Source organism: Sipha flava, unplaced genomic scaffold (genome assembly GCF_003268045.1).
Source record: "Sipha flava isolate LNK unplaced genomic scaffold, YSA_version1 76_pilon_pilon, whole genome shotgun sequence".
NCBI lineage: Eukaryota > Metazoa > Arthropoda > Insecta > Hemiptera > Aphididae > Sipha > Sipha flava.
In genome coordinates, this window is record NW_020273616.1 from 1731328 (window position 1) to 1741809 (window position 10482).

Below are 10482 nucleotides of genomic sequence, written 5' to 3' on the forward strand. Positions count from 1 at the left end.
CCGCTGCGTTCGTGGGCATAGCGAACCGGCGTGCGTCCGAACCGGATGTAATTTTTTTTTTTTTCGCAGGTACCGTCGGACCCGAAGAAACCGTGCGAACTATGCTACTGCATCAGAAACCGAACGGCTTGTGTCATGCAAGAGTGTACGCTGCACGTGGAGGGCTGCAGACCTGTGTACCAAGACGGCGTTTGTTGTCCGGTTCGATACGATTGCGGTTAGTTTGGTTTTGAATTGTTATGCGATGTATATGTTATACGAAGTTATGTTATGACTTCGCACCGCTTCGTCGTTAACGATGTTGTGATGCGAAAAATGCAAACCGATTACCGTTTAATGAAAAACCGATTGCCGAATGCAATTCAACCATCAGCGATTACCATGTACACGTAACGAACAAAATTACGGTTAAAACAAAAATAACTCGTCCTATCAACGTAGTCCATCTTTGTTTTTTAAGCCACGAGATTTGAACGATTTCGAGTCTCTACATCACAATTTGTTATACGTTAAGTAAACTGGTACGCCACATATCATAATTGAAATTAATTAACAAGAAATAGTTTTTATTTTTTATGACACTAAAACTATAAAAATGAAAATAACGTTAAAATCCAATAACGAAAATCTGATATTTTTATTTTTAATTTAGGACCCGTGTACACGCACTGATTTATGTAACGAGTTTGATACATATTATTAAAAATAGCCTAATTAGTTAACGTTACGTTTTTAGATTACGAGAGTGAAAAGTCTACAACATCCACACCACAATTAAGTGGTGGATTAGTTTTTTCAACTACTTCTGCGCCATTCGATTGCAAGGTCAACAATGAAGTCTACAGAGATGGAGAGTCTATTACCATGGTCACGGAAAAACCTTGTGAACACTGCTACTGTATGAGAGGCGATATCGTGTGCGCAGTCCAAGATTGTGGCGAACCACTAAGGGGAAAAGACTGCACTCCGGAAACACCACCAACTGGACAATGTTGTCCTACCTCATATCAATGCCGTAAGGATATTATGGGAAATATTTTATTATTAAACTAAAGTATTTGTGTTAACTTGAATGTTTTATATATTATAGCTAATGAAACAATGAACTCGTACGATTCGACTACATTACAACCGGTTTTACTAAGTGATTCGGATGGAAACGAAGCTGAAAAATTCCCGACGAGTGATGAGGTATACGAAAAATTGGGAGAAAATCAACCAAGTCAACAAGATGATAAAAATGATGTAGATTCTGATCAAATATACACTACGGTGGCTTATGCTAGCGAAACTCTATCAGCGGGAACGTCTGATCAAACGACCAATAAAAATGAAGAATCCCACGAATCTGTTCCCGAAAATCATAATACCGTGGCAGGGCCGAATATTTTACCAGAAAACGACAGTACACATACAAATAACGAAGACAACAAACCAGAACATTCAAGTACCAAACCAGAATTAATAAACCAAGTTAACCCTATTGGTACAGAGTCTGATACGATTAAATATGAAAGTACAAATAAACCTCTAGAGCCGACATCGATAGACGAAGCGAAACCAACGCAGTCACCCGCAGCAGATCCATCGTTGAATGAGAATATAGTTAACCCAACTACTCAGACCATAATCAATGAAAATAGTGTTAATGAAGGAAACAATAATAATGAAAGTCCTGTTCAAAGTCAAGACAGTCTTGCGTCCAGTTCACCAACCGAACTAACAGAAACTTCTGTAGAAAGTGAAACACAGAGTTCTAATACTCAAGACAAACCACAAGAAGGAATTCAACAACAAACTGATACTCCTGTTGTTGCAGAAAAAGAACCTATTAAATCTAGTGATCACGAACAAAACGTAGATATTAAATCACCAACTGATACATCTGATGCAAATCAAAATAATGAAGGAAGTACTGAAAACTACACAGGAGAAAACAATATTATCACAGTTGTTCCATTAAACGAAGACACTGAACAAACAACAACAAAATTAACTCAACTTGACAATGTAAACACTCCTTTGGGAAATTCAGACTCTATAATTGATACTACATCATCAAACATTATCAATCAAAATAATTCGGATCAAAGCAATCAAGAATTTACTCAATCGCCACAAGAGGATAATTTACCAACAAATAATCCGTCTAATGTAGAGCAAAATTTGGCAAACAACGATAAGATTCAAGAAGAAAATGTAGTCTCGACTGAAATACCTAACGTAGTTAATGAACCATCAGAAAATAAACCACAGAACGAAAATATATCTGAATCAGAAATTACATCTACAAAAAAATATCAGGAAAATCCACAAGAAGGAAATACCGAATCTACTGAAATCCCAAAAATAGAAAATAAACCCAATGAGCAAAACAAGCCCCTTGTAGAAAACGACCCAGAAACTGAAAAAGGACCAGAATCAGAAATAACACCCACAGAACCAAATCAAGATGATTCACAATCAGAAAATTATTTGCCAACTGAAATTCCTAAAATTGAAAATAAGCCTACTGAACAAGATAAACCTTTACTTAATAACAGTCCACAAACTGAAATCCAACCGGAATCAGTTCAAACACCGGTTGAACCGAATAATAAAGATAGTTCCCAAACCGAAAACGCAACACCCACTGAAATTTCCAAATTAGAAAATGAATCCACTGAACAAAATAAACCTTTAGTAGAAAACAGTCCACATACGGAAAGTCAGCCTGAATCAGATAATTTACCCACAGAACAAAACCACGTTAGTGTTCAAGGAGAAAACATATCTCCGACGGAACTTCCTAAAGTTGGAAATCAAGATTCTCAAACAGAAAATGCACCACCAACTCAAATTCCAAGTATCGAAAACGAACCCACTGAACAAAATAAACCTTTAGTAGAAAATATCCCACAGAATGAATATCAACCTGAATCAGGTATTACATCGCAAGAACAAAATCAAAATAGTAACCAAAATGATAATGCATTACCAACAGAGATTCCAAAAGTTGAAAATAAACTCACTGAACAAAACAAACATATAGTGGAAAATAGTCCTCAGACCGAAATTCGACCGGAATCAGACCAATCACCTACAGAACAAAATCAAGATAGTACTCACAATGAAAATGCATCACCCACTCAAATTCCAAGCATTGAAAATGAACCCACTGAACAGAATAAACCATTATTAGAAATTATTCCACAGAGTGAAAGTCAACCTGAATTAGATAATACAGCCACAGAACAAAACAAGGGTAGTGCACAAGGAGAAAATGTATCACCAACTGAAACTTCAAATGTAGAAAATGAAACTACTGAAAATAGTAAACCACTAGAGAACAACATTCCAGGAGTCATAAATCAACTAGAAGCAGGTAATATATCCACAGAACAGAAAAACCAAGATAATTTACAATCAGAAAATGTAACTCCCACTGATATTCCAAATGCACAGCATGAATCCGTTGAACAAAATAAACCTATCGTAGAAAGTAACTTACAAACTGAACATCCACTAGAATCAGATAAAACATCTACCGAACAAATTCAAGATAGTGTACAGGGAGAAAATGTATCACTAACTGAATTTCCGAAGGTAGAAAGTGAGCCCACTGAACAAAATAAACCTTTAGTAGAAAACAGTTCACATACGGAAAGTCAACTCGAATCAGATAATAAACCCACAGAACAAAATCAAGGTAGTGTTCAAGGAGGAAACATATCTCAAACGGAACTTCCTAATGTAGGAAATCAAGATTCTCAATCAGAAAATGTATCACCAACTCAAATTCCAAGTACAGAAAATGAACCCACTGAACAGAATAAGCCTCTAGTCGAAAGCAGTCCACAGGCTGAAAGCCAGCCCGAACCACCAAAGACACTCGCAGAGGAAAATCAAAAAAATCCACAGGTAGAAAATGTTTCATCGACTGAAATTCCATCTAAACTAAACGAACCGCAATCTGAAAATGCAGTAACAGAAAATATATTGATTGAACCAGTAGCGTCTGTGGTTCCGGTAAATGATATACCAACAGAACATTCCATCGAACATAATAATATATTTATAGTTGCACCAACGTCACCCTCACTGTTTTCACAAAACCAAATCAAAGGCGATGAACCCACGTCAACCTCTTCTGGAAGCGAAATTAGTGACAAAATAACAACAGTGGCAGAAAAGAACAAAGACAAGATTGTTATAAATCCTTCAACATCAGCTGATGATAAACCATCTCCGTTCGTTGAAAAAACAAACATGGATAATGTATCACCATTAAGTTCTACTGAAATAGCTCCAGAAAGCAATAACATATTACCACAAACAAATGACGAAAATACGGAACATTCAACTGAAACAAAACCCGTTGAAAACGGAGTCAACGTTGAAGTATCTAATGACGTGACTATTGCTCCGGTTGATTCTCATGACTCAAAACCAATTGTAACAAATTTAAATAACAAATTTGGATCGAATAACCTGGTGAATTCGGAACCATCGGTAACACCAACTACTGAATCTAATCACGATGTTAATTTGGGAATAACAAATCAAGATATATTAGTAGACGACGTTTCTTCACAAGAAAACGACTCGGTGGACGAAGGAGATGCAGATACTCCCGCTTTAGATCCACTAGAACATCAAATCGCTCCACAAACCGAAAGTCCGACAGAAACAGAATCGTCGACAAATGAATATCCATCGGCTTCAATTGAACACATTAATGATTTCACAACTTCTTTGCCACAACAACAAGTTACCGATAACAATATTCCTGTTATACCTGTAGAATCAATCAATCCAAGTGAGCCTGTTCTGGCAGACGATAAAACTGAAACACCAACTGTTTTGTCAGAAAATACTACACCGAAAAAATCTGAAGTGAGCGGAATCCAACATTCTGATGATATTTCCAAACCAACCGAATCACCTGTATTGGATCCTAATGGTACTGAACAATTTGTTTCTACACAAAATCCAGTACTAATCAACGAAAACGAAAGTGTAACACCTCATGTACAATCACAAGATGAAAACGTCAATGAGATAGAAGATCAAACATCTGTATATCCGGACACTTCTTCGAATAACGAAAACAATTTGAATTCAGCCAATGGTTTGTTTCAAAATAACATAGAAAATTCTACTCCATTGTCGGATAAAGTTGAAACTAGTACAAATGCACAAAATTATGGAGAAGAACCCATTAAAAATAACGACGGAGCCGTTCCGTTAGAAAATGAAAATTCAACAATTTCTCAAGCGGAACAAGTTAATCAAGGAAGTTCAGAAAATGCAGATAATATAGAAACGACTAATAGTTATACTGAAATACCATCTTTAGCTTCGATAACAAATGCCCCAGCAAGTATTTCTGATGAAAATGATGTTAACCCATCTTTAAATCCAGCTAATGATGTCGAAACAAATGTAGACAATAATCGTCCAGCAACTATTGTACCGCAACAAAGTATACCATCTGATGAAACATCAACTCAATATATAACTGATGATTCGTCGACAAATGGCCCGATCCAAGAAACTCCAAACGTGAATCTTAATAACAATATAGAAACGGGTACTAATATTCCTCCTTATTCGGAAATTCCTAACGAGGTAAATCAAGATTCCGTTTCTGAATCTGAATCATATACTACTCAATCACCAACAGAAACAAATTTTTCAACTGTTGATTCTAACAAAACACCCGAAAATGACGCCACAATGGAAGCAATTTCAAACTTACCTGTTCAAACTAACAATTCACAAACAAATACTAATGAAATTATTAATGGAAATCCTTCAGAGACGTCAGATAATGCTGGTAAGCCGACGGTTTCAAAAAAGCCTGATTATGTTATTGACATTACCACTGTAATACCAAGTTTCATCTCCGGATCAATTGAAACTGAAGACCAAGCAAATGCCGTAAACGATGTTACGACATCAAATATTGATAAAAATAGTGATACAACTGAATTATATGATAACGTACAAGCTGGAGTTCCCGGGGAAGGAAGTTGTTTAATTGATTTTGTTACTTATGCTCATAAATCCGAAGTACCTAAATCCAATCCATGTCATGAAAAGTGCGAATGTTTAAATAGTATTGTTACATGTACATCGGTTAACTGTCCACCAGCACCGCCTCAGCATAGAAATTGCATACCTCTACACCCAGGAAACGAATCATGGTGTTGTCCGTCATACATGTGTGGTGAGTAATTATTTCAGCATAAATTACGTTTAAATTATTTATTTTCTGTTAATATTAATCAACTTAATAACAAATTAAAATAGATCGACTCAACTATATTAATATAAAAACTAACGTAATTATTTTTTTTATTTTACAGAAGGAGGCATAGAAGGAGTGCTATTTGAAAGTAACAATCAGCTTGGATCTCCACAATTAATATCAACCGTAGTTTTAGAAGATAAGCCAGGCGAAGAAAACGATGATAAGACGCATTTAGACGAAGAAGTTTCGAGTACGCCTAGTCCTCAAATTGCATCCGAATATAATACTTTACCACCTTCTCAAACGGACAAGATTATTAATTCACAAGATTCCATGGGTATGACTGAGGTTTCAACGCCAAGTGAAATCATCAACAAGCCATTAGAAAATGAGGTGGCTACTGACGTAGATAATAATATACCAACAACTACTAATAGTCTTGGTACAGTAGAAAATGATAAACCAACTGAAAATGATAAGCCGGTAGATATCAGTGACAAACCAGTAAAGAATGGACAGCCTTTGAAAAATGAAAAGCCAGTGGAAAGCGATAAACCATCAGAAAATGAAAAACCAGTAGAAAGCGATAAACCATCAGAATATGAAAAACCAGTAGAAAGCGATAAACCATCAGAAAATGAAAAACCAGTAGAAAGCGATAAACCATCAGAAAATGAAAAACCAGTAGAAAGCGATAAACCATCAGAAAATGAAAAACCAGTAGAAAGCGATCAACCATCAGAAAATGAAAAACCAGTAGAAAGCGATCAGGTCACAGAGAATGAAAAACTAACAGATGACTCTGAAGCTGACGTTACAACAGCTTCTTACGCAGATAATGAACAAAAAGTAACTAATAAGCCTGAGGTGGTAAACAATATTGAAGAACAGAATACATTACCGAACGCGGTCAATGAATCTCAAGATAATTTATCACCATCCACAGAAATACCAAGTTCTGAATCGGCAATAACGAATATAATTCCAACTAACGATCAAAACCTATCAGAACAAAATGTAGGATCAGATGACTCAGTAACAGCGACTACATACAAACCCAATAACTCTATTGTTGATCAACAAATTGATGATAATAAAACGGTAGAAGAAGATGGTAAACCGACGGCCGACGAAAAGCTTGACGCAGTACCTGTGACTGGTGTTATTGATTTACCTTCAAGTGACGTTAAGCCCTTAGAAGTGACTCAAACTCCCACCATTATAGCAGATGCCAACCCCACAGCCGTCGAAAACAACGTCAATGGTTTGAGACCAACCAGCATCGACGACATAATTTCATCAGTAAATATGGTCAAAGACGCGGTTAAAAATTCATTGGAAACTTCATCAAAACCTGCAGAAATCGACTATCAAACCACTACCGGATTGATTGAAAACTACCAACTGACAGTTGTGCCCGAAAACGCAGTTAACCCATCTTCGGAAAATGTGTTGGTAGATAAATACGACGAGCCACAAACCACATCGAGTAGTGTGAACACTGTGCCAGAATTACAAACAGATGACATCAACGAAAAATTACCAGAACGTCCTGATGTGGTGGTGCCGTCTGACGAAGTGAGGCCGACCCAAGTTCCAGATATATCACCATCGGTGAACGCCGATCAAGGAACATCAACCGAGTTACCATCGATTGTTCCGGACAAACAGGAGATCCCCACCAGTCCGAATGTAGCTGACATCAATGTAAACCAACCCGAGGGAACGCTCGACGATAAAATAGCAGATGTCACGACAATACAGAACGTGCCGAATTCAGAACAAGACCAGACGAGTAACGGACCGATAGTGGCTACTAGCAATCCGGTTATTGCTCAAGCTGACGTCGAATCGAATACGAACCTACCCGAAGTGCTGACCAGCAATGACAAGGCGCCAGAGATTACCACGCAAGTGTTCCCGTCGTCTGCGCAACAGGAAGTGCTCACGGACGATACGGCGAATAGGCCAGCGGAACAGGAGAAACCCATCGCGGAGCGGCCGATTTCTCAGGAATTCGAAGTCAACGCCGACGGTACACTGACTGAAATAACGACACAGTCTGTACCCGGTTACTCGTCGACTACCGAGTACGCGGACGCCGAGACTTCGGAAAACGGCGATAAACGGTTTGGAGTGCCGAGCAGCTCACCCGCCGCACCAACGGTAGTCCACGAGGACAACAAACGTCCACAGGAATCATCCGGTGACGTGGTGAACATACCATTGGACACCGAAGAGAAGCCGTTGTCGAAACCGTCTTCGAGCACTCCCACGTCGGCTTCTTACGCCAGCAGCAGACCGCAGTACACACCGATCCCGCAGTCGACGTGGACTCAAAAGCCGTTCCACCAAGACAGCACGTCCGAAGCGCCGCAGCCGGACCAAGGATTCCCGGACGAATACGACGACGAGAACGAAGCCGTTTACGGGCCGGGCACGTGCAGGTGAGCTATTAACATTTTCAAGTCAAACCTTATCGTGTTTTTCGGCATTGTTATTGACGCAAAAACGTTTTTCTGTCCAACGATACAGATACGGGGGCAAGATATACGTATCCGCGCAGCAGGTGCCCAGAGAGGACCCGTGCGATTTCTGTTTCTGTTTCCGTGGTGACATTATCTGCCTGCAACAGAGCTGCCCACCGCCAATATTCGGATGCTACCAGGAGAACATTCAAGGATTCTGTTGTCCCAGGTACGAGTGCCCGGTAGCGCAGGCCACCTCGGTGAACGTGACCACGACAACGACCACGACCACCACCATGGTTCCGCCGCATTTCTTCGCCAACGCTTACCGCGGAGCGGCTAGACGGACCGGGTGTCTCATTCACGGACACGCGTACCGCGTGGGCGAAGATGTGGGCATCGCTTCCGGACCCTGTCTCGAGTGCATGTAAGAGTTTTATCATTTTTTTTTTTTTTTTTTTAACTTTTCACGCTACGACTAGTGCGAGTCTCGTTGAAACCATTCGTTGATTCGTTTTGTTTTCGATTTTTTTTGCAGATGCGGCGCCGACGGCAAAATGAAATGCGACCCCAAACCTTGCAGCCCGGAGCCTATGCTCAGAAAAATTATGGCAGAAGCGGTTGACCAAAGGAAGAGGTGAATACAGATAACAAATAATGGGTTCGACGACAAAGTGCCAAATACCACCACTGTTAACGAAAACAATTATTAATATATATACGAGCAACGAGAACCAAAAGTAGACCGTCAAAATATTGTATTTATTTTTACTCGATTTTTTTTTTTTTTTTTTTTAATTTCAACCATATCGTGAAATGTCAATTTTCGCGGCATCGCGCGTTGCTCAATACAAAAAAACAATACCATCCTCATTTACGAAGAAAAAAAGACAAACATGGTATGCCATCGTGAAAACATTGGAGACTGGTTCTAATGAGTATTTTATTTATTACTTTTAGTTTATTAAAAAAAAATAGGTTAGTTTAATTTATTGTACGACATTATTTAGTAGAAGAAAAACGTTAATAATTATTTACAATGTCTAACCATTTCTGACGAATTCACACGAATGATGGTGGGATTTATATTAATCATCGATACGAGTAACGGTGATAAGCAATACGCTTGCACTTGATGACCCAAATCATTTTGAACATGAAAAACTAAAAGAAAATTTTTTTTAAATTTTATACGGCTTTTATATATGTAATCGATATTTTATAATATTTTGTACCAAAATTTCTAACCGTCCAGACACAACGAATTCCGAATTGTTCGCAATCACTAAAATACTACTGTTTTGTACAATGTATCATGTACTATAATGTTTAATCGCTGCTGCCATTTACTCGTATTTTATAAGACAATTGATAAGAAATATTTATACGGCATATGATTCGTTTTAACCAAGCCCAATCCAGTACTCATGGGCTCCATGATTAAATACAAAACATTTATTGAAATAACGCCTTCGGATTTTTATCTGAGTTGTTTAACAGGCAGAAGTCCACGTTAACATGATGACATTTCGTCTTGTATATAATAGTAACAATTTTTAAGTTAGAAATTAACAATTTTTTGCAACTATCGAATGGAGGATGGAAATACATGTTATGTACTACAACGAAACGTTTTTGTTATTCGCTTTTTTTTTTATTTACAAAACGTCTTCTGCCTCTCGAACACACAGATAAACATGAGTGGATAACATAATACTGTAAATATTTCATTGTTCATAAGTTTAGCTATTAATTAATATATAAATATATATATATTTA

General features: G+C 38.1%; 1 protein-coding gene across 3 annotated transcripts in view; it reads left to right on the top strand.

Moving 5' to 3' along the window:
* The window catches only part of LOC112692707 (putative uncharacterized protein DDB_G0282133), a 60126-nt gene extending 50245 nt beyond the window's left edge, over positions 1 to 9881 (top strand). For 2 of the 3 annotated variants that reach the window (XM_025567455.1, XM_025567456.1), the window contains exons 7-12: positions 70 to 217; positions 737 to 1015; positions 1091 to 6211; positions 6351 to 8682; positions 8771 to 9130; positions 9242 to 9881. In XM_025567455.1, the coding sequence (XP_025423240.1) occupies positions 70 to 217; positions 737 to 1015; positions 1091 to 6211; positions 6351 to 8682; positions 8771 to 9130; positions 9242 to 9344 (8343 nt within the window). In that variant the 3' untranslated portion in view covers positions 9345 to 9881. The remainder of the gene's footprint in view (positions 1 to 69; positions 218 to 736; positions 1016 to 1090; positions 6212 to 6350; positions 8683 to 8770; positions 9131 to 9241) is intronic. The other variant, XM_025567457.1, reaches the window with a different exon arrangement.
* Positions 9882 to 10482: the final 601 nt, after the last annotated feature.